A 27,192-nucleotide genomic window follows, 5' to 3' on the forward strand; every position below is an offset into this window, starting at 1 on the left:
TAACCTCAACATCCGTCATATCCCTCTCCTCGGTGAATACCGATGCAAAGTACTCGTTTAGAATCTCACCCATTTTCTCTGACTCCGCGCATAACTTTCCTCCTTTGTCCTTGAGTGGGCCAATCCTTTCTCTAGTTACCCTCTTGCTCCTTATATATGAATAAAAGGCTTTGGGATTTTCCTTAACCCTGTTTGCTAAAGATATTTCATGACCCCTTTTAGCCCTCTTAATTCCTCGTTTCAGATTGGTCCTACATTCCCGATATTCTTTCAAAGCTTCGTCTTTCTTCAGCCTCCTAGACTTTATGTATGCTTCCTTTTTCTTCTTAGCTAGTCTCACAATTTCACCTGTCATCCATGGTTCCCTAATCTTGCCATTTCTATCCCTCATTTTCACAGGAACATGTCTCTCCTGCACGCTAATCAACCTCTCTTTAAAAGACTCCCACATATCAAATGTGGATTTACCTTCAAACAGCTGCTCCCAATCTACATTCCCCAGCTCCTGCCGAATTTTGGTATAGTTGGCCTTCCCCCAATTTAGCACTCTTCCTTTAGGACCACACTCGTCTTTGTCCATGAGTATTCTAAAACTTACGGAATTGTGATCACTATTCCCAAAGTAGTCCCCTACTGAAACTTCAACCACCTGGCCGAGCTCATTCCCCAACACCAGGTCCAGTATGGCCCCTTCCCGAGTTGGACTATTTACATACTGCTCTAGAAAACCCTCCTGGATGCTCCTTACAAATTCTGCTCCATCTAGACCTCTAACACTAAGTGAATCCCAGTCAATGTTGGGAAAATTAAAGTCTCCTATCACCACCACCCTGTTGCTCCTACATCTTTCCATAATCTGTTTACATATTTGTACCTCTATCTCACGCTCGCTGTTGGGAGGCCTGTAGTACAGCCCCAACATTGTTACCGCACCCTTCCTATTTCTGAGTTCTGCCCATATTGCCTCACTGCTCGAGTCCTCCATAGTACCCTCCTTCAGCACAGCTGTGATATCCTCTTTGACCAGTAATGCAACTCCTCCACCCCTTTTACCTCCCTCTCTATCCCGCCTGAAGCATCGATATCCTGGGATATTTAGTTGCCAATCATGCCCTTCCCTCAACCAAGTCTCAGTAATAGCAATAACATCATACTCCCAGGTACTAATCCAAGCCCTAAGTTCATCTGCCTTACCTACTACACTTCTTGCATTAAAACAAATGCACCTCAGACCACCAGTCCCTTTGCGTTCATCATCTGCTCCCTGTCTACTCTTTCCCTTAGTCACGCTGACTTCATTATCTAGTTCCTTACAGGCTTTAGTTACTACCTTCTTACTGTCCACTGACCTCCTCATTTGGTTCCCATCCCCCTGCCACATTAGTTTAAACCCTCCCCAACAGCGTTAGCAAAAGCACCCCCAAGGACATTGGTTCCAGTCTGGCCCAGGTGTAGACCGTCCAATTTGTAATAGTTCCACCTCCCCCAGAACCGGTCCCAATGTCCCAAAAATCTGAACCCCTCCCTCCTGCACCATCTCTCAAGCCACGCATTCATCCTGACTATTCTTTCATTTCTACTCTGACTATCACGTGGCACTGGTAGCAATCCTGAGATTACTACCTCTGAGGTCCTACTTTTTAAACTTGGCTCCTAACTCCCTAAATTCTGCTTGGAGGACCTCATCCCGTTTTTTACCTATATCATTGGTGCCTATGTGCACAACGACAACTGGCTGTTCACCCTCCCCTTTCAGAATGTTCTGTAGCCGATCTGAGACATCCCTGACCCGTGCACCTGGGAGGCAACATACCATTCGGGAGTCTCGTTTTCGACCACAGAACCGCCTATCTACTCCCCTTACAATCGAATCCCCTATGACTATAGCCCTTCCACTCTTTTTCCCGCCCTTCCGAACAGCAGAGCCAGCCACGGTGCCATGAACCTGGCTACTGCTGCCTTCCCCTGGTGAGCCATCTCCCTCAACAGTATCCAAAACGGTATACCTGTTTTGGAGGGAGATGACCGCAGGGGACACCTGCGCTGCCTTCCTGCTCTTTCTCTGCCTTTTGGTCACCCATTCCCTTTCTCCCTCAGCAATCCTAATCTGCGGTGTGACCAATTCGCTAAACGTGCTATCCACGACCTCCTCAGCATCGCGGATGCTCCAAAGTGAGTCCATCCGCAGCTCCAGAGCCATCATGCGGTCTAACAAGAGCTGCAGCTGGACACACTTCCAGCACGTGAAGGAGTCAGGGACATCAGCCGTGTCCCTGAGCTCCCACATTGAGCAAGAGATATTAGAACAGTGCCATTGCCTCAGTACCACAAGCCAAACTTCGGTTGGGACAATTTTTTTTGTTCTTAAAACAAATTGGTTGTGTCTTTATCCTGTGACTATAGTACTGTAGATGTGAAACTAGTTGAAACAGTTATGACTCAAAATGCCAACCTGTCTCTTTTTACAGGTGATGATGAACCAGATGTGTATATACAGAATTTTCTGCTTTTATTTAACATACTTAATAGCTATCAAAAAAGTTGGAAATAATAGCAGGTCAACATTTAACAATTAGAATGGAATTTGTTTCCATCAAGGATTTATGGTAAAACCCTACTTTAATAGTGTAATTTGCCCTGGGTAAGCTTTGTTCACAGTAGAATTGTCAATGATATTCTACTATTAATGATCTATAAAAATAGAATTTTATTTAACAGGGTTATAAATGAAAATTTATAAAGAAAGGGAATAATCCTGATGCTCAGGAATGCCAGTTGTACAGAGACAGATAGGATTAGCTTACCAATCACATTTGCTTCTGTACCTGGAGGTTCACCAGGATGTTGCCTGGTATGGAGGGCGCTAGCTATGAAGAGAGGTTGAGTAGATTGGCATTATTTTCATTAGAAAGACAGAGGTTGAGGGGGGACCTGATTGAGGTGTTCAAAATCATGAGAGGTATAGACAGGGTGGATAGCAAGAAGCTTTTTCCCAGAGTGGGGGATTCAATTACTAGGGTCACGAGTTCAAAGTGAGAGGGGAAAAGTTTAGGGGGGATATGCGTGGAAAGTTCTTTACGCAGAGGGTGATGGGTGCCTGGAACACGTTGCCAGTGGAGGTGGTAGACGCGGGCACGATAGCGTCTTTTAAGGTGTATCTAGACAGATACATGAATGGGCAGGAAGCAAAGAGATACAAACCCTTAGAAAATAGGCGACATGTTTAGATAGAGGATCTGGATCGGCGCAGGCTTGGTGGGCCGAAAGGCCTGTTCCTGTGCTGTAATTTTCTTTGTTCTTTGTACCTGACCAAGGGAATGGGATCGGGACTAGAAGGACTAACAAGGTTAAGGGCATAACGCCCTCACAGTTTCTTTTTAAATGGGGAACCATACATTACATTACAGTCTGTACTGTGTGGCTTTTGTTTTATTTGATGGGCTGTACAATTAGTTTATTAACTCTGATTCCATTAGCAAGTGATTTGACATAAAGTACTAAGGAGTGTTCTATCTTCAAACTGATTAACAGTGTTTTTGTCTCACCTCTAAAATGTTGAAGTTGTGTTTCTTTCCATCAGTCATCAATTGTAGATATACCCCATCATGATTTTGACTTGTTCTAGACTGGTTCTTTTATTGTGAGCTGAGGGATCTGAGAATTTATTTACAGACCTTGGATGCCCTTTATTGACAGTCTTCCAGTATAAGTTCAGTCTGAACCAGCTTGGTATCAAAGCTGATATGGGGAAGTCTTTAACCTTGATATATTGTACTTGATGAAAATCGTTTCTTTCTTTTAAAAAAGACAAATTAAACTGTGCCCATTTGTTAAGACCAACTGAATTTTAATTGTGTTACTGAAAGTTTTCAATGTTGTATTCAAGTATTTTGGAACATTAATTCTCAATTACTTATATTGCAGTGTTTCGCTGTGCGTTCCCTGGGTTGGGTAGAAATGGCAGAGGAAGACCTGGCACCTGGCAAGAGCAGTGTTGCTGTGAATAACTGCATCCGGCAGCTCTCCTACTGTAAAAATGACATCAGGGACACTGTTGGGATTTGGGGAGAGGTAAGAGATAGTGATTCTAATTCCTAGTTACAGCAGATTTAAGCATTGTAAAAGAATAAAATATTAGTTTGGTGGTCAATAATTTCAATTGTTCATAAAACAATTTACATTTCTAAAATTTTTATAATATGGAAAAAAATCCACAGGTGCTTCATTGAGTTGTAACAGCAAATTAATGAATGCTGAGTCAAAGGAGATATTAGGAGAGGTGACCAAACATCTAGCCTGAGAGATAGGTTTTAAAGTGCATCTAAAAAGAGAAGAGGGTGTTGGAGAGCTGGAAGGGTTTATGGAGGAAATTCATGAGTGTGGGGCCTATGTGGCTGCTAGTGGCAGGACAGAGGATGGGGATGAATGCACAAGGGCTGGAGTCAGAGGAAAAAAGCACGAGTAGACACATTACAATCCTGAGAAAGGACGTGTGGAAGAGTTGGTAAACTGTTTTCCAATAACTTTTCAATTCTCATTTCTAGTTGATAATGAAACAGATGTAAAGTTATTTGAGTTTCTTTAGCAATGGGATGAAGTTGAACAACCAGACAAATGGAAAGTGGACATAAATGATACCTATTTTTGTTGAATCTCAGGGTAAAGACATGTACCTCATCCTGGAAAATAACATGTTGAATTTAATCGACCCCATGGATCGTACTGTTCTTCATTCTCAGCCAATTGTGAGCATTCGTGTATGGGGTGTGGGCCGTGACAATGGGCGGTAAGTGCTCAATTTTAGAGATTTCACAAATTGCTAGCTTAGATCATGTCTTCTCAGTTTTTATCTGCAGCTGTTGGACTAAGCATTAGTAGGAAATGTTTTTAAACGTCAGTCGTAGTGACTGTGTTGAATATTGGCTTAGAAAGGTAGTTTATAAGGATTTTAAGTATTTCAAATGTTAAACTCTTTTAACATGCTTGTAAATGGATGACTGGATGGTTTTATTCAGAATGCTGCATCACCAGGCTATGTAGTTGGGTGTATTCTGGTGTGGTGAGGTTGATAGTTTACTATGATGTCTCTTGTATGTCAGGATTCATACATTTCATGATGGCTCTGTACATTCCATATCATTGTTTAGCACTTGAAGATGAAAAACATACACATTTTGTAATTTTGCACAATGTTGCTGTCTATGCCTATAAACTAATCTTAGTTTGCAGAAGTGAAACTGTAAGATTTATCCATATGCAGTAATTATCTTGTTTTAAATAAAAACAAAATACTGCGGATGCTGGAAATCTGAAATAAAAACAAGAAATGCTGGAACCATTCAGCAGGTCTGGCAGCATCTGTGGAAAGAGAAGCAGAGTTAACGTTTTGGGTCAGTGACCCTTCTTCGGAACTAACAAATATTAGAAATGTCAACGGTTACTTGTTTAATTATCTTGTTTTCCTGTTTACTGAGCTATTTTGAGGCTTACTAGTCTACATTTCATAGTAGAAAAAAAGAAACGATCAGTCCTATTTATGGCCAAACTGAATATATACATCACTTTGGGCTTTTTCTTTTTACTGTGCTTTTGAAGTTTGGGTGATGCAGATAAGGCACATTTATTGCCATCCTAGTTGCCCTGAGAAGGTGATGGTGGGCCTTTGCCTTGAAATACTACAGTCCTGTGGGGATGCTTCTCTCACAGTCGCAATAAGTAGGAGAATTCCATGATTCTGATTCAGCAAAGATCGTGGAATATATGTTAAAGGCAGGTTGTTGCACAAGATTGCTGCTCATATTCTGCTTCATGGTGGAGGTCACAGAGGGGATAGGTACTGTCAAATAACCTTGGTGAGTTTCTGCAGTGCATTCTTTTGACTGTACATGTTGCAGCCTCTGTGTGCTGCTGGTAGGTATTGAGTCGAGTGGCAGGAGCACAACTCAATCAAACTATCAAAACCTTAATGGTGTTGAGCTTTTTGAGTATTTTTGTAGCTGCAGCCATCTAGACAAGTGGTGAGAATTCCATCATTCTCCTCACTTGAGATTTGTAGATGGTGGAGAGATTTTGAGGAGGAGACAGATGGAAGCCATTTGTCACAAAGTACCCAGCCTCCTCTTGTAGTGATGATGTTGATACTGCTAGTCTAGTTCAGCTTCTGGTCACTGGTGACCCCAGAATGTTTATGCAGGGGGACCTGGAAATGATGATATTGATGAAGGTTAAGGAGAGATAGCTGGGTTTTCTCTCGTTCATGTTGGTCATTATCTGATAGGCATCATTTACAATACGTATCACTTGCCAGCCTAAGTATGGATATTATCCAGATACTGTGATAGACTGCTATGGGCTGCTACATTATCAGAGCTATTGTGAATGTATAACAGAATTGTCAGCATACAGCCCAATCCTGACCTTATGTCAGAGGGAAGGTCTTTGAGGAAGCAACTGAAAATGTTTGGAGTGGGGATGTTTTCCTGAGGTCCTCCTGCAGTGATGTTTTGTGGCTGTGAATGGCCGTCCTCCTTTGCATCAGATATGACTCCAGCCACTGGTGTGTTTTCACTTTGACCCGATTGACCTCAGTTTTTCTAGGATTCTTTGGTACCATGCTCAGTTGAATGCTGCCTTGATGTTAAAGGCAGCTACTGTCACCTGCCCTCTGGCATTCAGCTCTTGTATCCATACCTGGATCAAGGCTTTGATGACTTCTGGAGCTAGAATCTTGTCTTGAGTTCACACGTATAATATAATTTGAGTGAGCAAATCAAGTTGACATAGTTGACCACACTATCCTCATTCAACATCTCTCCTCTGTTGTCCAGCTGTGTGGGACTGCACTCACCTGACTGCATTCTTATATATCTAATCATCACCAACGTATCACTTGCAATGGCTTCTCTGCCAACTTCCACATTGTTACCTCTGGTGTCCTCCAGGATTTTCCCTTGCCCCCTTCCATTTCTCTTCTACAGGCAACCCCTTGACGACATCATCTAAAAACACAGTGCTAGTTTTCACATGTACAGTGACAACACCCAGCTCCACCTCACCACCCTCTCTCTTGATTCCTCTGCTGTTGCTAAATTGTCATACTGCTTGTCCTACATCCAGGAATGGATGAACAGAATTTTCCTCCAATTAAATATTGGGAAGAATGAAGCCATTGTCTTTGGACCCTGCTTCACACTCCATTCTCTAGCTACTGTCTCTGGCAACTGTCTGAGGCTGAGTCGGACTGTTCACAACCTTGGTGTCATATTTGACACCTAGATGAGCTTCCAATCATATATTCGCGCCATCACTAAGACCACCTATTTTCATCTCCGTAACATCTCCCGAATCCCCCCCAGCCTCCGCTCATCTGGTGCTGAAACCCTTAACCATGCCTTTATTCCCTCTAGACTTGACCATTCCAATGCACTCCTGGCCAGCCTCCCAAATTCTACCCTCTGTAAACTTGAACTCATCCAAATCTCTGCTGCCCATATCCTTACTTGTGACTTACACTGGCTCCTGGTCAAGCAATGCCTCAATTTTAAAATTCTAATCCCTGTTTTCAAATGCCTGCATGGCCGAGCCCCTCCCTATTTCTGTAATCTCCTCCAGCTGCTCTACGAGATATCTTTACTCATCTAATTCTAGCTTCTTGAACATTCCCAATTTTAATTGCTTCACCATTGATGGCCGTGCCTTCAGCTGCCAAGCCCTAAGCTCTGAAATTCCCTCTCTCCATCTTTCTAACTCTCCTTCCTCCTTTAAGATGCACCTTAAAACCTACCTCTTTGACCAAGCTTTTGGCCATCTGCCCTAATATTACCTTATGTGTCTCAGTGTAAAAGTTTGCTTTATAAAGGTCCTGTGAAGTGCCTTGGGACGTATTACTACGTTAAAGACACCACATAAATACAAGTTGCTGAGTCTCCTATGTGCTGAATCTGCAGGCTTGTATGTGCTGTGTATGGATAGAGGATTGGTTAACAGACAGGAAGTAGAGAGTGGGCATAAATGGGGCATTTTCAAGTTGGCAGGCAGTGAATAGTGGGGTGCCACAAGGATCAGTGCTGCGGCCTCAGCTGTTTTCACTCAATATTAATGACTTGGATGAAGAGACAGAGTAATGTATCTAAGTTTGCTGATGATACAAAGCTTGGTGGAAAGGTAAGCTGCTGGGAGGGCATAGAGATACTGCAAAGAGATATAGACAAGCTAAGTGAGTGGGCAACTAGATGGCAAATGCAGTATAATGTAAGGAAGTGTGAAGTTGTTCACTTTGGTCGTAAAAACAGAAAAGCAGAATATTTTTTAAAGGATGTGAAACTGGTGAGACCACACCTGGAATACTGTGTGCAGTTTTGGTCTCCACATTTAAGAAAGGATATACTTGCACTGGAGTCAGTACAGCGAAGATTTACTAAATTGGTCCCTGGGATGAGAGGGTTGTCCTATGATGAGAGGCTGAGTAAATTGTGCCTAAATTCTCTGGAGTTTAGAAGAAGGAGAGGCAACCTAATTGAGTCATACAAGATTCAAATTTAATTTTTTTTTTTAACTCTTTGCCTTTGTCCCAGGACAGCTTTGTTATTTAATCTCTCCTGCCCTCTGCCCTATCACATGCTTTTCCTTTTGTTCTCTTCCCCACTACTCCCCCCACCCCCCCAACCCGCTTCACTTGCTTAAAACCTAATTCTTTTCTAACCTTTGCCAGTTCTGATGAAAGGTCACAGGCCTGAAATGTTAACTCAGCTTCTCTCTCCACAGATACTGCCTGACCCGCTGAGTATTTCCAGCACTTTATGTTTTTGTTTCAGATTCTGAAAGGGTTTGATAGGGTAGAAGCTGAGAGATTGTTCTCATTGGTCATGGAATCTAGAACACAGGGACAGTCTCAGGATAAGGGGCCTATCATTCAGGACTGAGATGAGAAATTACAACACTCAAAGTGTTGTGAATCTTTGGAATTCTCTACCCCACAGAGTTGTGGATGCTCCAGATAGATTTTTGGTTTCGCAAGGAAACAAGGAATATGGGGAGCGGGCAGGAAAGTGGAATTGAAGCCCAAGATCAGCCCTGATTGTATTGAATGACAGAGCAGGCTTGATGGGCTATATGGTCTACTCCTGCACCTATTTCTTGTGTTCTTGTGTATGGTTAATGAATCCCTAATTATTATCACAGGAGATTAAGTTTGGATGTACACCATGATCTCCTGTCACTCCTGAAGGTCAAAAATATCATGCTGAAAGAACAATATTCACAGGCTAAAACTATTTGCTAAGATTTATTTTGAGTTTTCTTAATTCCCAGAGAAAATGGCATCTTAACATAATCAGCATAATATTTTCCATCAAATTAGAATCAATGCAACAGGGTTGGACACCCTTTTAAGAACCTATAGCTAAGAGTTTGATGAACAGCAAGACTAAATGAATCAGTCATAATTTTGTCTTGATAGAACTTGCAAATGCAGTACTGTATGTGGATGATGTGAATCCTAGTTATTTCATGGAGTTTGGATGTTTTTCTAGAATTAAAGCGTATAAAGACTGTAGAATTAAAAAAGCTCCCCGTTCAAGCGCCTCTGAAGTCAGAGCTGGCATTTATCCATGATTAAAGATGTAATAGTTTGAATTATTGCATAGAAAACTGATAAGTAGATGTTTGCATGTCATTTGGGATCCGAGTACTAATTAATGTCGTGATCATATGTAATTCAATTTGTACATAAAAGATTATCATTGAATCATGACTAATTTTAAGATCTAGTAACCTGGTCTAGTCCTGTGGAAAACTTGTCCATTGACCTCCAATTTGAAATTTGGTAAGGCACGGTAGCTTCCATTTTAAATCTAACTATTTCAAAGCTGTACAAAATAAAATAAAGATACTTTATTATTAAGTTGGATATAAAAAGTACAGAGGAGAAGTGAAAAAGAAAATAAGAGGGGCAAAGAGACAGTATGAGAATAGATTGAAAGCTAATATAAAAAGGAATCCAAAGGTCTTCCATAGGCATATTAACAATAAAAGGGTTGTTAGAGGAGCAGTGGATCCAATTAGGGACCAAAATGGAGATCTGTTGGAGGCAGAAGGCATGGCTGAGGTACTAAATGAGTACTTTGCATCTGGACTCTGGGTACAGGGTACAACTTGGAAGTGTAGTAATCAGGGGAGTCAGAAAGTAATAGACTTCAAGAGGACGTAGATGGGCTGTTAGAATGGGCAAACACATTGCAGATGAAATTCAACACAGAAAAGTATGAGGTGATACATCTTGGTAGGAAGAATAAGGAAAGACAATACATGCTAAATGGTACAATTTTAAAGCGGGTGCAAGAAGAGAGAGACCTGGGGGTGTTTGTGTACAAATCTTTGAAGGTGGTAGGACAGGTTAACAAAACAGTTAAAGTATGTAGAATCCTGGGTTTTATAGATAGAGGCATTGAGTATAAAAGCCAGGAGTGATGCTAAACCTAGATAAAACGCTAGTTTGGCTGCGGCTGGAATATTGTGTACAATACTGGACACTACACTTTAGGAAGGTTGTGAAGACTTCATGAGGATATAGAAGAGATTTGTGAGAATGGTTCCAGGACTGAAGGATTAGAGTTACATGGATAGACTGGAGAAGTTGAAGATTTTCTCCTTCGAGCAGAGAAGGCTGAAAGATTTGATAGAGGTATTTAAAATCATGAAAGATTTAGATAGAGTAAATAAAATGAAAATATGTCCAGTGGCTGAAGAAACAATAGCCAAAGGGCACAGATTTAAGGTGGTTGGCAAAAGAACCAGAGGTGGCATGAGGAAAAACCTTTCTTACAGGGCAAGTGATTAAGATTTGGAATGCACTGCCTGATATTGGATACAGATTCAATAGAAGCCTTCAAAAAGGGAGTGTTATAAGTACTTGGAGAAAAAATTGCAGGGATATGGGGAAAGAGCAGGGGATTGAGACTACCTGAACTGCTCTTCAAAAGACTCAGCACAGATTCAATGGGTCGAATGGCCTCCTTTTATTGTTCTATGATTATTTTGGCACTGTCACTATGTTTGATTCCAACAACAATAACTTGCATTTATATGCGCGTTTAATGCAGTAAAATGTCCCAAGGTGCTTACAGGAACGTTATCAGACAAAGTTCGACACAAAATATTAGGACTGGTGGCCAAAAGCTTGGTTAAAGAAGCAGCTTTAAAGGAGCACATTGATGGAGGGAGGCAGGGAAGCTTAGGGAGGAATTCCAGAGCCTAGGGCTCAAACAGCTGAAAGCATGGCCACCAGTCATGGAGCGGTAAGTATTGGGAATGTGCAAGACCCCATAAGTGGAGTAATGCAGATATCTCAGAGGGTTGTAGCGCAGGAGGAGGTTATAGAGATAGATAGAAGCGAGGCCATGCAGGGATTTGAAAACAGTCATGAAAATTTAAAAATTGAAGCGTTGTCGGACTGAGAGCCAGTGTAGTTCCTTCAATGACACTGGATCAAATCCTGGAACTCCCTTCCTAACAGCATTGGAGGAGTACCCGCACCAGATGACTGCAGCGGTTCAAGAAGGTGGCTCACCACAACCTTCTCAAGGGCAATTAGGGATGGGCAACAAATGCTGGCCTTGTCAGGAACACACACATCCCATGAAAGAATTTTTTTTAAAGTACAGGGTGATTGGTGAACAGAACTTGGTGGGAGTTGGGATGAATTTTGGATGCGTTCAAGCTTATGGAAGGTAAAAGATGGGAGGCCGACCAGGAAAATATTTGAAAAGTCAAGTCTAGAGGTAACAACCCGACTGATGAGGGTTTCAGCAGCAGATGAGCTGAGGCACAGGTAGAGTTGGGCAATGTTATGGAGGTGGAGGTAGGCGGTCTGGGTGATGGAATGGGTATGTGGTCAGAAGCTCATTTGAGGGTCAAATAGGAAGCTAAGTTTGCGAATAGTCTGGTTCTGCCTCAGACAGTTGCTAAGGAATGAGGTTTATGGCAGGAACTGAAGACAATGGTTTTGGCATTCCCATTATTTAGTTGGAGGAAATTTCTGCCCTTCCAGGACTGGATGTCAGACAAGCAGAAAGACAAATCAGAAACAGTAACGGGATTGACAGAGGTGATGGTGAGGTAGCGCTGGACGTTGTCAGCATACATGTTGAACGTGATCTGTTTTTGGATAATGCAGTATGTAGATGAGAAATAGGAGAGGAGTAAGGAGAAATGCTTTTGGAACTCCAGAGGTTAGTCCTTTGAAGGAGAGCTGTACTTAAAACAATAATACTTGCATAGCACAGCAATGTTGTTTTGATTCTGTAGTTTTTTTTTCTTTTCCGGGAAGTATGCATTGTACCTTTCAGGCTATAAAGTGATCAGTATTGCTTTAAGACAGCAAGCTCCAGAGACTGCGAATCAAAAAGTGCAATCTGGTTGCCCTGGGATACAGCCATTCGGAGAACAAGGACAAAGATACAATGTTGCTGATTTGCTTTTTGAAAACTAGCTAAAAACGGGCTTTTGACACAGACACAGACAGACTGCTGGACCGGCATGAACCTAACAGAGTTCTCTGATAGTTTAAACTGAAGGAAGGTGAATTTGAGACTCATCACTTTTTCAACCCTCAAAAATTCTAAAGCCAAATTGATTCATTAAAAAGTGTTTGCAAGTTGTTAATTGCTGAATTTATTGCTGGAGAAGAAAAGCATCGCTTCAACTGCTGAACTAGACTACGGACTGTTCTACTGTTGAAGAACCTTTTTTTATCCCCTCATCACATGGCTGTGAGAACTTTAAGCAACCTTGGACTGTTCCACATTGGAAGATTGCACTTCGGCAGGAGCATTAATCTGCAAGGACATAATTTTTTCTATCTTAAATGTTGTTTATATCTCAGTAGTGTTTAAGAATTTAGTTTTTCTAATTAAACAGTTAATTTGTTGATCTAAAGACACCTGGTTTGGTTAGCCTCATTCAGGGGTTGGTCGATGGTCAATTTGGCTGTGGTTTTCTTTAATTTGGAAAGTTTAAAGTGATACGTTAGGCGATCTGTGGAGTGGCGGAACTGATTTGACAGTACATTGCTCCCACTGCAATCCGAATTATATATTTTGATTGGGGGCTTTGTCTTGAGCGGTCGGTCGTAACATTGTATAAATAGATAATTGCAATGTTTTCTTCTGTGAAGTCCTTGAGAGCCAAATTGTATTCTATTTATGTTTGCATTCCTCGGGAGTGAATGCCAATTTAATATGACATGTTGATGTGTAACAAAACGAATGCGATGTTGACCCATTAAAAATAGCAGCAAAAAGCTTTTATCAGTTCTCATCCTGTGGCATCATGATGATATAAATTTTTTTCCACCATGTATTAGATAAGATTATAGTTTATCCAAGCAGCTGGTTTATCAAACCTAGAGATTATTATTTTGTCTTGCTGACAAATCTGTCACTGGACATCAAGCTTACCTTTAGGGTATTAGTGATGCCTCAACAAACTCACCACTCCAGTATCTCTGAGTAATTGAAACAGTCCATAATACCTCTACAATATTAATGGGTATTTGCAGGTGTTGAATATTAATTTGAGCTCTGCTGATGCCAAGTATATGGAAATTATGCAAAGCAGAATTTTTTCTGTTCAAATTGGTTTGTTGTGGTACAGTGGGCAATGCCCGTTAGTGAGGAGCATAATAGTCAAATACTCTTCAATTATGCTGGAAATCGGCATTACACTTGCTGCGAAACTGGGTGTGCAGGTTACTTCCTAATTTGTAATTGTTTTTAAGTTAAGCTAGTCATAAAGTTATACATTTTGCAGCCCTATATTTGTCAGAGACAAATGCTTGTATAAAGGTCCAACGTGTACACCAGAATTACAGTGGATTTTCTAATGAGTGCCAGTGCTCTTGAGGCTGAAAGCCTTAACATTATGTGGCCATGCTACCCACACAAGGATACTGATGCACAGGGGATTCATGAAAATGCAACTATGTGATTGAGAGCTGCCAGATATAAACCATTTTGAGAGTTGAACTTTTTCGTCAGAGAAGAGGGCAGATAGAGGCATGATTCAGGTATTTAAAATGGTTAGAAGAAGGAATGATGTAGCTACAAGCAGATTATGATTTAACTTAGACTGAGTGCAAAACAAGGACGTGAGTATAAAATTAAGAACATAGGAAATAGGAGCAGGAGTAGGCCATAAGGCCCATTGAGCCTGCTCCACCATTCAATACGATCATGGCTTATCCTCGGCCTCAACTCCACTTTCCCGCCTGCTCCCCATATCCCTTGATTCCCTGACCGAACAAAAATATATCTCAGCCTTAAATATATTTAACGATGGAGCATCCACAACCCTTTGGTGTAGAGAGTTTCAAAGATTCGTAATCCTTTGAGTGAAGAAATGTCTCCTCATCTCAGTCCTAAATGATTGGCCGCTTATCCTGAGACTGTGCCCGCATGCTCTAGATTCCCCAGCTAGGGTAAATAACATCTTTGTCCCTTCAGAATCTTGTATGTTTCAATGAGATCACCTCTCATTCTTCTAAACTCCAGAGAAAGTGGCCCAATTTATTCAGCCTCTCATCATAGGATAACCCTGTCATCCCAGGATCTAATCTCATGAACTTTCGCTGTACTGCCTTCAATGCAAGCATATCTTTCCTGAAATATAGAGACCAAAACTACACGCAGTATTCCAGCTGTGGTCTCACCAAAGCCCTGTACAATTGTAGCAAGACTTCCTTAATCTTGTACTCCATTACCCTTGTAATAAAGGCCAACATGCCATTTGCCTTCCTAATTGCATGCTAACTTTCTGTTTATCTCGTACGAGTATACCCAAGCCCCTTTGAACATCAACCTTTAGAACATAAGAAATAGGAGCAAGAGTAGGCCATTTGGCCCCTCAAACCTGCTCCTCCATTCAATAAGATCATGGCTGATCTGATTGTAGCCTTAACTCCACTTTCCTGCCGCCCCCCCCCCCAAACCATTTACTCCCTTGTAGATCAAATATATGTTTAGCGCAGCCTTGAATATACTGCTCGCTGGAGTAGATAATTCCAAAGTATAATGACCCTCTGAGAGAAGAAATTCCTCCTCATCTCCGCATTAAAAGAGAGACCCCTTATTTTGTAATTGTTCCCCCAGTTTTATATTCCCCCGCCAGGGGAAACATCCTCTCAGCATCTACCCTGTCATGCCCCCTGAGAATCTTATATGTTTCAGTAAGATCACTGCTCATTCTTCACAACTCCAATGAGAATAGGCCCAACTTGCTCAACCTTTCCTCATAAGATCCCAGGAATCAACCTAGTGAAACTTATCTGAACTGCCTCCAATATAAGGATATCCCTCCTTAAATAAGGAGACCAAAACCGTATGCGGTACTCTAGGTGCAGTCTCACCAATGCCCTGTCCAGTTGTAGCAAGATTTTCCTACTTTTATACTCCATCCTCCTTGCAATAAAGTTTCATAGCTTTTTAAAAAAAAATTCTGCTTTTCTGTTCTTACTACCAAAGTGAATAACCACACACTTCCCCACATTATACTCCATCTGTCACCTTGTTGCCCACTCACTTAACCTGCCTATATCTCTTTGCAGCCTCTTTCTGTCCTTCCCTCAGCTTATATTCACACCTAGCTTTGTATCGTAAGCAAACCTAGATACATTACTCTCAGTCTATTCATCTAATTCATTAATATAGATTGCAAATAGCTGATGCCCTAGCACTGATCCTTGCGGCACTCCACTAGTCACAGCCTGTTGACTTGAAAATGCCCCATTTATCCCTACTCTTTGCTTTCTGTCTGTTAACCAACCCTGCATCCATACTAATATGTTGCACCCAACTCCATAAGCCCTTATTTTATGTCTCACCGTATCAATTGCCTTTTGGAAATCCAAGTACACTACATCTACTGGTGCCCCTTATCTACTACTTATATCCTCAAAAAACTCTAATAAATTTGTCAAACAGGATTTCCCTTTTGTAAAACAATCTTGTCTTTGTCTGATCATACTATTATTTTCTAAGTGCATTGCTAAGACTTACGTCATAATAGATTCCAGCCTTTTCCCAACAACTGATGTCATGCTAACTGGCCTGTAGTTCCCTGTTTTCTCTCATCCTATTTTATTGAATAGCGGTGTTAGATTTGCTAACTTCCAACCTGCTGAGACTGTTCTGGAATATAGGGAATTTTGGAAAATCTTAACCAGCACATCCACTATTTCTACAGCTATCTCTTTTAGAACCCTAGGACGTTGGCCCTCAGGTCCTGGCAAGGGATCTGTCAGATTCTAGTCCCTTAAGCTTCTCCAATACTTTTTCTCTGCTGATGTGAATTACCTTAAGTTCCTCATTCTTATTAGCCCCTTGGTTGCTCTCTATTTATTGTATGTAATTTGTGCCTTCTACTGTGAAGACAGGCACAAAATATTTGTTCAATGTCTCTGCTATTTCCTCATTCCCCATGATAATTTCTCCTGTCTCTGAAGGACCAACATTTACTTCAGCTACTGTACTTTTCATAAACTTGTAAATGCTCTTACAAGCTGTTTGTAGATTCCAGGCTAGTTTACTGTCATATTCTGTTATTTCAATTTTTATCAATTTTTTGTGGTCCTTTGCTGATTTTTAAAACACTCCCAATCCTCAGACTTGCTGCTATTCTTTGCAACATTAAAGCGAACCTAAAATGCAACTTGGAGGTAAATTCATCCCACCAAACAAAAGCGTGAATAAATGAGTCCCAGCTAAAACAATTAAAACAATATTGAATTATGCAGCTCATTTTTAATAAGGTGTCAGATATTTGATTACATTTGAAGGATGTGCTAATGTAGATAGAAATGATCAAATAATCTGAAGACCATGATGGTTCCTGAGCTGCTGAGGAAGACAACTATTCAAGGATGATAAAGCAGAAGTAAAGTTACATACTCCGAAATTAGACTTTATTTACCTTTTCACGAGCAAAGTTAAACTTTGCAGTACTTTTCTTCAGTCAAATGAATAGGTTGGATAGGATCCATGGTAGAGCAGTTTGTGCACGGTCAGTACACGACTTAACAACCTCTTTTTTTCAAACATTCTTATGTTTGTGTCTCTCTGACTGACCACTAACAAAGTTTGTCAGAACTGTGGGTGGTGGATTCTTTTTGTAACAAGTGTCTCATTTCTTCACTGCTGGTCCACTACTGTCACGGTGACATTTAGCACAATACGCTGGAGCAGTACCAGTCTCCGGAGGCCCCAAACCTTTTATGTGTTCATATAGTGTTGGCATGTTTTCAGTTGGTACTCTATTCCAAATGTCATGCCCTTTATCCACTGCCCTATTATGTGCCATGTTGGAATAATCAATCCTGTTTATAGCCAGATCACCAACACAGATGCAAGGGTGTTATCAAAACAGGATAGTTACTGCTAATGCAGTATTAACTTGCATGCAATTCAAACATTACCTGTTGTATACTTTACATATTAATCACCTGTGGTATTGCACAGGGAACATCAAGACATAGAGTCATCAGGTAAAGTGGGTTTAGGTAATGGAGAGGTAATTGGACGACGGTGAACAGATGGAATTGAGTTTAATAGCTATTGACTTTATTATATCAAACTTAATTTGACATTTGCAGTAAATAACAAAGCTTAGGATCATTTGGGAAGCAGAGTTAGTTGGAGCATAGAGATTTATCTGTAACAGAGGCTGAGGAGTTGGGAGGTGCTGAACTTGAGCACTTCTGGTAGGAGGATGTAATTACAATATGACAAGTTTAGTTGGGCAGCTTCATTATAAATGTGGACATAGGAATTTAAAATGGGACAAAGTTGACACAAAATTATGAGAAAATGTGACACAGAAGATAAAATTTTATAGACAGGAAATTCATGCAAATATAAGATTTTTAATGTACTTTAGAAAAATAATAGTGTCCAGAGTACTTTTATATTACCTATGCGGAGTTGGGTTTTCAAGTGAATTCTTTTGCTTTGTAGATTCTTCATATGGTAACTAGCCAGTTACCCCAGTCATCTGAGTTCCTTCAACCTTTTTGCAAAATGGTTATTGCTCCAGTAATTCATCAGTTAAACTGTACAGTGGGATATGGTACTGAGCAATGATGACTATTTGCATGCTGATTTTTAAATAGGTTTGAAAAACTTAATTTGAATACTTGTACAGAACAAAATACTTGAGTATGTGAACACTTTTGATACAGCATTGCTGAAAAAAGTAAGATCAACCAGAATTTTCTCGAGTTGAACACTGAACAAACCGAAGCAAAAACTACGCAACTTACACCTTACTCCATTCGTTTCCTCAGATACTCACATAGCTTCAACCAAGCTTTGGTGACCTGGAATTAAGTTTGAAACTCCTTCAACATATTTACACCTAATACAGCATTGTCCACTTTTGCCCCAACCTCACCCCACTCACTGGAACCTTTAGTTACGCTTTTATTTATTTAAGACTCAGCTTCTTGAATATCCTTCTCACCAGATTCGAGAACTTTTCCTGACCAAAAATGCAACTTGTCCAAAACTCTGACTTCCGCATCAAGTGCCACACTAATTCCCACTCTCCCATCATCTTTGTCTATGCCTCTACTTGCTATCCATGTCCTCTTGCACCTAATTGAAAATCCTTTCCCTCGCTTACAGATTCCTCTTCAGTCTTGTCTTACCCTACCTCTGCCAATCTGTACCCTACAATTTTTCAACTCAGCTCTCCCAGTGCAATTCTCCCGCCCTGCACCCAGTACTCCTCACTTGGTGGCAGAGCTTTCTGCTATCCCCTTCTGAAACTCTCACTCTAAATCACTCCACCTTACTACTTCCCTCCCTACTTTTAAAAGTCTCCTTAAAAAAACTTTTTCAACTATTCTTTTACAGAATCATACAGCACAGAAGGCCATTTGGCCCATCATACCTGTACCAACTCTTTGGAAGAGCTACCAATTAACCCCATTCCCCTGCTCTTACCCAGAGGCCTGCAGATTTTTCCTTTTTAACTATATATCCATTCCCTTTTGAAATTTACTATCGAACCTGCTTCCACCATCTTTTCTGATGGTGTATTCCAGATCATCATAATTCATTGAATAAAAAGATTTCTCTTCATCGATCCCTAGCTTTTTTGCTCAATTATTTTAAGTCTGTGGCTTTTGTTTGCTGTCGCTCCTGCCATTTCAAAATTCTTAATTCTTCTCCTGTTCCACCTACTCTCACCAGTGTGAAGGGCTTTATTTTTTTTTCTCTTTTTTTTATTCTTTCATGGGAAGTGAGCATCGCTGGCAAGGCCAAGATTTGTTGCCCATCCCTAATTGCCCTTGAGTTAAATGTGATCATTTGACATTTTGTTTCTTTTTTCCTTTGTAACTAATCGGTTTAATTAAAGCTTGTTATTTTAAATCGAGACTTAACTCATGAACCAAATGTAAATTAAGATCTCTACTTGTAGTTTCTTGTGAGAGAAGATTCTCTGACTCCGGTATGCTTCAGTTTTTGCCATTTTGTTTGCTGTTCAAGTAACAATATCTGTCCTCTTAATTCAAATACTTTTGCACTTTTATCTTCTGAATTTTCAGCTTCATGTCTTTTCCAACTGCAATAGCAAATATGCTTAGTCATCAGAAAGCATTTCTGCTGAAGTTGAAAAGAAATTACCAGTCTGTTTGTTATTACTGTTTTGCTGTTCTGCTGACAAATGACAAAATACCTTTGCGTGACAGCCAGTTTTTACAACCCCTTTTAGGTTTAAAAAGATGCTGCTTAACAAAATGGTTAGCTAGCTATACACTCAGTGCTTATTTGACAGGACTTTTGTTTCATCTTGTCATTTTTTACTGACTTTCCAGTAAACGTGTGATCTACGAAATTATAGAATACAAGCCTGTGCAGAAGTATTGGAAAATGAGTAAAAAATACACATGCTGATTGTTTGTCCCATCACAAAGGATATGTACATTGAAAGAGCTTGACCTTAAAACTAGTTTCTTGCAGCAGAAAGAAATAATGATGTTTTTATTTTAACCCTACCTTTTGTGCTATTCATGTTTTGTTCCTCTGAATTCCCCCTCACTGTCACTTGGTCACCTGACTTTTAATCAAAAGTGGGAATTATCCAAACTGCCTCAAAGGTAAAATATATAGAGAGTAGGATCGAAGCTTTTTATTTTAGTTGAAAGCCTCACTTTTTCTAGACTCACTTTGAGGTGTACAAAGAAAGGCTAGATTAGAGTTACTGCAGTCATGTACTGACGTACACTGGAAGTGAAGCAGGCACATATTACCCAAGGGCAATGAGGTGGAAAAATTTAAAACTACAGCCGCTGCCTTCTCGAATAAATTTAAGATTTTTTTTTCATACATGGGATGCGGGCATTGCTGGCTAGGCCAGCATTAATTGCCCATCCGTAATTGCCCTTGAGAAGGTGGTGGTGAGCTGCCTTCTTGAACCGCTGCAGTCCTTGGGGTGTAGGTACACCAACAGTGCTGTTGGGAAAGGAGTTCCAGGATTTTGACCCAGCGACAGTGAAGGAATGGCGATATGGTTCCAAGTCAGGATGGTGTATGGCTTGGAGGGGAACTTGCAGGTGGCGGTGTCACCACGCATCTGCTGCCCTTGTCCGTCGCGGGTTTGGAAGGTGCTGTTGAAGGAGTCTTGGTGAGTTGCTGCAGTGCATCTTGTAGATGGTACACACTGCTGCCACTGTGCATCGGTGGTGAAGGTGGTGGATGGGGTACCAATCAAGCGGGCTGCTTTGTCCTGGATGGTGTCGAGCTTCTTGAGTAGTGTTTGAGCTGCACCAATCCAGGCAAGTGGAGAAAATTCCATCATACTCCTGACTTGTGCTTTATAGATGGTGGACAGGCTTTGGGGAGTCAGAAGATGAGTTACTCACCATAGAATTCCTAGCCTGTCACCTGCTCTTCCAATCACAGTATTTATGTGGCTATTCCAGTTCAGTTTCTGGTCAATGGTCACCCCCAGAATCTTGACAGTGGGGGATTCATCGATAGTAATGCCATTGAACACCAAGGGGAGATGGTTATAATCTCTCTTGTTGGAGATGGTCATTGCCTGGCACTTGTGTGGCGCAAATGTTACTTGCCAGTTATCAGCCCAAGCCTAGATGTTGTCCAGTTCTTGCTGCATCTGGACATGGACTGCTTCATTATCTGAGGAGTCACGAATGCTGCTGAACAATGTGCAATCATCAGCAAACATCCCCACTCCTGACATAATGGAGGGAAGGTCATTTATGAAGCAGCTGAAGATGGTTGGGCCGAGGAACTCCTGCAGTGATGTCCTGGAGCTCAGATGATTGACCTCCAACAACCACAACCATCTTCCTTTGCACTAGGTATGACTCCAACCAGCGGAGGGTTTTCCCCTGTTTCCCATTGACTTCAGTTTTGCTCGGGCTCCTTGATGCCATACTCGGTCAAATGCTGCCTTGATGTCAAGGGCAGTCACTCTCACCTCACCTCTTGAGTTCAGCTCTTTTGTCCATGTTTGAACCAAGGCTGTAATGAGGTCAGGAGCTGAGTGGCCCTGGCGGAACCCAAACTGAGCGTCACTGAGCAGGTTATTGCTAAGCAAGTGCCACTTGACGGCACTGTTGATGACACCTTCCATCACTTTACTGATGATTGAGAGTAGGCTGATGGGGCGGTAATTGGCCGGGTTAGGCTTGTCCTGCTTTTTGTGCATAGGACATGCCTGGGCAATTTCCCACATTGCTGGGTAGATGCCAGTGTTGTAGCTGTACTGGAACAGCTTGGCTAGGGGCGTGGCAAGTTCTGGAGCACAGGTCTTCAGTACTATTGCCGGAATATTGTCAGGGCCCATAGCTTTTGCAGTATCCAGTGCCTTTAGTCGTTTCTTGATATCAAGCGGAGTGAATCGAATTGGCTGAAGTCTGGCATCTGTGATGCTGGGGACTTCAGGAGGAGGCTGAGATGGATCATCAATTCGGCACCTCTGGCTGAAGATTGTTGCAAATGCTTCAGCTTTATCTTTTGCACTGATGTGCTGGGCTCCCCCATCATTGAGGATGGGGATATTTGTGGAGCCACCTCCTCCAGTTAGTTGTTTAATTGTCCACCACCATTCAAGGCTGGATGTGGCAGGACTGCAGAGCTTAGATCTGATCCTTTGGTTATGGGATTGTTCAGCTCTCTCTATCGCATGCTGCTTACGCAGTTTGGCATGCAGATGGTTCTGTGTTGTAGCTTCACCAGGTTGACACCTCATTTTGAGGTATGCCTGGTGCTGCTCCTGGCATGCTCTCCTGCACTCTTCATTGAACCAGGGTTGGTCTCCTGGCTTGATGGTAATGGTAGAGTGGGGGATATGCCGGGCCATGAGGTTACAGATTGTGGTTGAGTACAATTCTGCTGCTGCTGATGGCCCACAGCGCCTCATGGATGCCCAGTTTTGCATTGCTCAATCTGTTCGAAATCTATCCCATTTCGCACGGTGATAGTGCCACACAACACGATGGAGGGTATCCTCAATGTGAAGGCGGGACTTCATCTCCACGAGGACTGTGTGGTGGTCACTCCGGCCAATACTATCATGGACAGATGCATCTGCGGCAGGCAGATTGGTGAGGGCGAGGTCAAGTATGTTTTCCCCTCTTGTTGGTTCCCTCACCACCTGCCACAAACCCAGTCTAGCAGATATGTCCTTTAGGACTCGGCAAGCTCGGTCAGTAGTGATGCTACGGAGCCACTCTTGGTGATGGACATTGAAGTCCCCCACCCAGAGTACATTTTGTGCCCTCGCCACTCTCAGTGCTTTCTCCAAGTGCTGTTCAACATTGAGGAGTACTGACTCATCAGCTGAGGGAGGGCAGTAGGTGGTAATCAGCAGGAGGTTTCCTTGTCCATGTTTGATCTGATGCCATGAGACTTCATGGGGTCCGGAGTCGATGTTGAGCACTCCCAGGGCAACTCCCTCCCTACTGTATACCACTGTGCCGCCACCTCTGGTGGGTCTGTCCTGCCGGTGGGACAGGACATACCCGGGGATGGTGATGCAGTGTCTGAGACATTGTCTGTAAGGTATGATTCCGTGAGTATGACTGTGTCAGGCTGTTGCTTGACTAGTCTGTGGGACAGCTCTCCCAACTTTGGCACAAGCCCCCAGATGTTAGTAAGGAGGACTTTGCAAAGTCGACAGGGCTGGGTTTGCCGTTGTCGAGGTTGATGTCGGTGATCCGTCAGGTTTCATTCCTTTTTATTGACTTTGTAGCAGTTAGATACAACTGCGTGGCTTGCTCGGCCATTTCAGAGGGCGTGTAAGAGTTAACTACATTGCTGTGGGTCTGGAGTCACATGTAAGCCAGACCAAGTAAGGACAGCAAATTTCCTTCCCTAAAGAAAATTAGTGAACCAGATGGGTTTTTACAACAATCAACAATGGTTTCATGGCCATCATTAGACTAGCTTTTAATTCCAGATTTACTAATTGAATTCAAATTCCACCTTCTGCTGTGGTGGGATTTGAACCCATGTTCCCAGAGCAATACCCTGGGTCTCTGGGTTACTAGTCCCGTGACAATACCACTACGCCACCGCCTCCCCAACCTCCAACAACCATCTTCCTTTTTGCTAGGTATGACTCCAAACAGCAAAGAGTTTTCCCTCTGATTCCCGTTGACTCCAGTTTTTCTAGGGCTCTTTGATGCCATACTCAGTCGAATGCTGTCTTGATTTCAAGGGCAGTCATTCTCACCTTATGTCTTAAGTTCAGCTCTTTTGTCCATGTTTGGGCCAAGGCTGTAATGAGATCAGGAGCTGAGTTGCCCTGGCACAACCCAGTGTTAGTGAGTAGGTTATTGCTGAGTAAGTGTCACTTGATCGAACTATTGACGACCCCTTCCATCACTTTGCTGATGATGGAGAGTAGACTGATAAGGCGCTAATTGGCCGGGTTGGATTTGTCCTGCCTTTTGTGGACAGGACATATCTGTGCAATTTTCCACATTATTACAATATAGTACAACAAAATACAGTTACATTCTTAATGGAGGCATTTTGAATGTAAACTCATAATTGTGTTTGCTCTTTAATTATATGGGCTGTTGTTGATTACTTTTTGCCTAGGCCCCTATGCCCATCAAAATATGCATTTTTGTGTTAATTGCTTTGACAGTAGTTCCTAACTAAAAGGAATGGACATAAACCACAAGAATGTATAGTTTTTTAAAAAATTCAGAACATTGAGTGTATACAGTATAATTAGGGAATCATACAATTGTTACAGCACACAAGGAGGCAATTTGGCCCATTGTGTCTACGTTGGCTCTCCGAAGGAGCAATTTACCTGGTGCTACTCCCCTGCCTTCTCCCCATAGCCCTGCATATTCTTCTTTTTCAGATAACAGTGATCATCTGTACCAAATTATAGTGGCTGTTCCAATCTATGAATCCAATTTTGTAGAAATTAAAGGTTTAGAATTGCATGTTTAGCTGTCTTGATCAAGGCAGAATACAAATCTGGTACAAGGGTTCAGTTAAATATCACACAGCAAGATTTCTGATTTTACTCTTCTGTTTAGAAATCAAAGGCTTTTTTTTAGCTAGGAATTACTTATATATATGATAGGATATTAGTGCAGTGTAAAGTCTCAGGGCTGAATTTTCACCATGGAGGCGGGAAACAGGAGCCGGGAGTGTTTTTGGCTCAGAAACCCGCCTCCAGTGGGAAACTGATTACTGTTCAGGTTTTCGCGGAGGTGAGCCCTTAGTTGATACGGAGACCTGTTTCTTGTCCACTTAGAGTCAGTGGGGACAGAAATGGAGGTGGGTCAACTGAAGTGTGGGACTCACTGAGATGCTCCACTGAGGCTGCTGGTTGTCCTGAGGGAGAGATCTGTGCTTTGTACCAAAGCCTTTCACAGCACCAGAGGGAATCGACATGTCACAGGGGAGCCGGAGGCCTGGCAGCCTGGACAGGGCAGCACCTTGCTTCATTGATATCGACCTGGATCTAATACTGGAGGCTGTGAGGAAGAGGATGGAGATCCTCTTCCCGAAAGGTGACAGGAGGAGGTCACCTCATCATGCAGCAGGGGAACCTCTCTGTTCAGCATCATCTCCCTCCACCTCCTTTTCCTCCTCCTCTCTTACCGCCTGCTCCTCCACGATGAGCTGTCTCATTCCAGGGCCTCACCATTCTCAGGGTCCACACTTCTCTGGAAGGCCATGTTGTGGAGTGTGTAGCAGATCACCACAATGACTGAGACCCTTGCAGGAGGGTTTTAGAGGGGACCACCTGACCAGTGCAGGCACTAGAATGACATCAGAAGTCCAATGGCCTGCTCAGTGGTTGTTCTGCTGAGCAGGTGGCATTGGTTGTATCGCCTCTTTGTCTCTATCTGGGGCTCCCATAGAGAGGTCAGTAGCCATCTCTTCAGAGAATTCTCCTTGTGCCCCAGGATCCATCCACGCACTTTGGGGGTTAGAGTAAGATCCAAGGCACCCTGGTCTGGCGGAAAATGATGGCGTCATGGCAGCAGCCAGGAAAACAAGTGCACACATGGAGGGAGCTCTTGTTGTGGTCACAAACCAGTTGGACTTTGAAGGAGTGGAAGCTCTTCCAGTTGATGGATCTCACTGGCATCTGATCCTTGGTGGGAGCTAGAGGCAAAAAGTTCAAGACCACAGTGACTTTGACGGCTACTGGCAGGGCATGGCGACCAGTGCTGCGAGGTCTTTGGTGACGGGCACAGATGTCTGTGTACATCTGTCCGTAGAGTTGCAGTCTCTTGCAGCACTGGTTCTCAGTCATCTCCAGGTAGCTGCATCTTTAGTGGTCGATCCAGTGTTGAGGGTTTGGCCTCCGTTTCCTTCCTGCCTTCTTTCCTCTCTCATGCCTTCCTGATACCCGGGGTTCTGCCCTTCTGCGAAGGATGTTGCTTCCATTGCCATTGGGCCCAAAGTCTGATCGTCATGCCTCATTGCCACCTGCAGCCTTCTTTCTGGGCAGGTGGCTGCCCAATTGTCCTTGGCAGCCTTGCTCCCTCCTCTTCTGCTAGGGGGTTGCTGACACTGTTCAATACCGTGTGCTGAGTCCCCACTCTCCCTGCCACCTGTGCAGTGCCAATGGCACACCCTTACCAACTGCCCAGTCCCCACTTTGTCCCGCTGACCCTCTTATGGCCCTGGGGTGATGCCCTGGGGCAGCCATTACTGGCTTCCCACTCTTTCCCACCTGCCTTCAACTGGTCAGTTTCTCGAGGTGCAGGTAAATGTTTCGCCCTTTAAAAATCTAAAGGTCAGCTTCTGACAAACTCTTAATGAGCTTGTAAAGTGTGTTAATTGGCCTAAATTGGAGGGAGAGTGGGATTCCTGTCCTGCCGTCCCCCTGCACTGCTCATTATTGCCAGCGCTGTGATAAGCGCCTTGAAATCGACATGCCGCCCAGTGCTAGTATTTTCGTACCTCCCACACCCACCTCTGTTCCCATCTCCGGGGGCCCCTCAAAACTCTGATGTAAGGTCATCGACCCGAAATGTTAACTCCGTTTCTCTCTTCATAGATGCTGCCACACTTGCTGAGTATTTCCAGCATTTTCTGTTTTTATTTCAGATTTCAAGCATCTACAGTATTTTGCTTTTGTACTAATATCTGATTTATGCATTAATTTTTTGTTTGTTCCCTCTTCTGTCGAAGGAGCTCCAGGGGCACCAGCTGCCCTTTACTATCGGATCGAAGTGGTTATTCTTATGTGAGCCTTGACTGAGAGTGTTGGTAGGGCTGTTGGACTAGGGGAGTATTACAACCAAGCTCAAATATGGCCTCACCCAACATCTCAGCACATTTACTTCAGTAGGGATCACTGGATCAAGTGTGGGAACCCTAGAAAATGTTTTCCTCTCCCTAATTCAGGAGTGCTGAGGCTCAGTTATAGTGTTAGTACCACCTTCTTCTACTTAGGCAGTCCCTCGGGAACGAGGATGACTTTCTTCCACTCCAGGGTTGTGGATCCATAGGTGACTGAATAGTTCAATTCTGGACCCGCACAGTCAGCCATAAGTGGGGCAGGTGGTGTTTGGTGAGGCGAGTGAATGGGATGCTCGAAATTCCAAATTCTTCTTCCGCTCTTTGCTCTTGTTCACTGCCTGAGCGTGTCGACGTTGTTCGAAATGGCTGGCACTGTCACGGATGC

General features: G+C 42.7%; 1 protein-coding gene across 9 annotated transcripts in view; it reads left to right on the top strand.

The window, feature by feature from the left end:
• LOC137372424 (amyloid beta precursor protein binding family B member 2-like) overlaps positions 1–27,192 on the top strand; it is a 451,769-nt gene that overhangs the window by 325,944 nt on the left and 98,633 nt on the right. For all 9 annotated transcript variants that reach the window (XM_068036322.1, XM_068036315.1, XM_068036330.1 and 6 more), the window contains 2 exons: positions 3,925–4,071; positions 4,659–4,786. In XM_068036322.1, the coding sequence (XP_067892423.1) occupies positions 3,925–4,071; positions 4,659–4,786 (275 nt within the window). The remainder of the gene's footprint in view (positions 1–3,924; positions 4,072–4,658; positions 4,787–27,192) is intronic.

The sequence above is a fragment of the Heterodontus francisci genome, chromosome 1 (genome assembly GCF_036365525.1).
Source record: "Heterodontus francisci isolate sHetFra1 chromosome 1, sHetFra1.hap1, whole genome shotgun sequence".
Lineage (NCBI taxonomy): Eukaryota > Metazoa > Chordata > Chondrichthyes > Heterodontiformes > Heterodontidae > Heterodontus > Heterodontus francisci.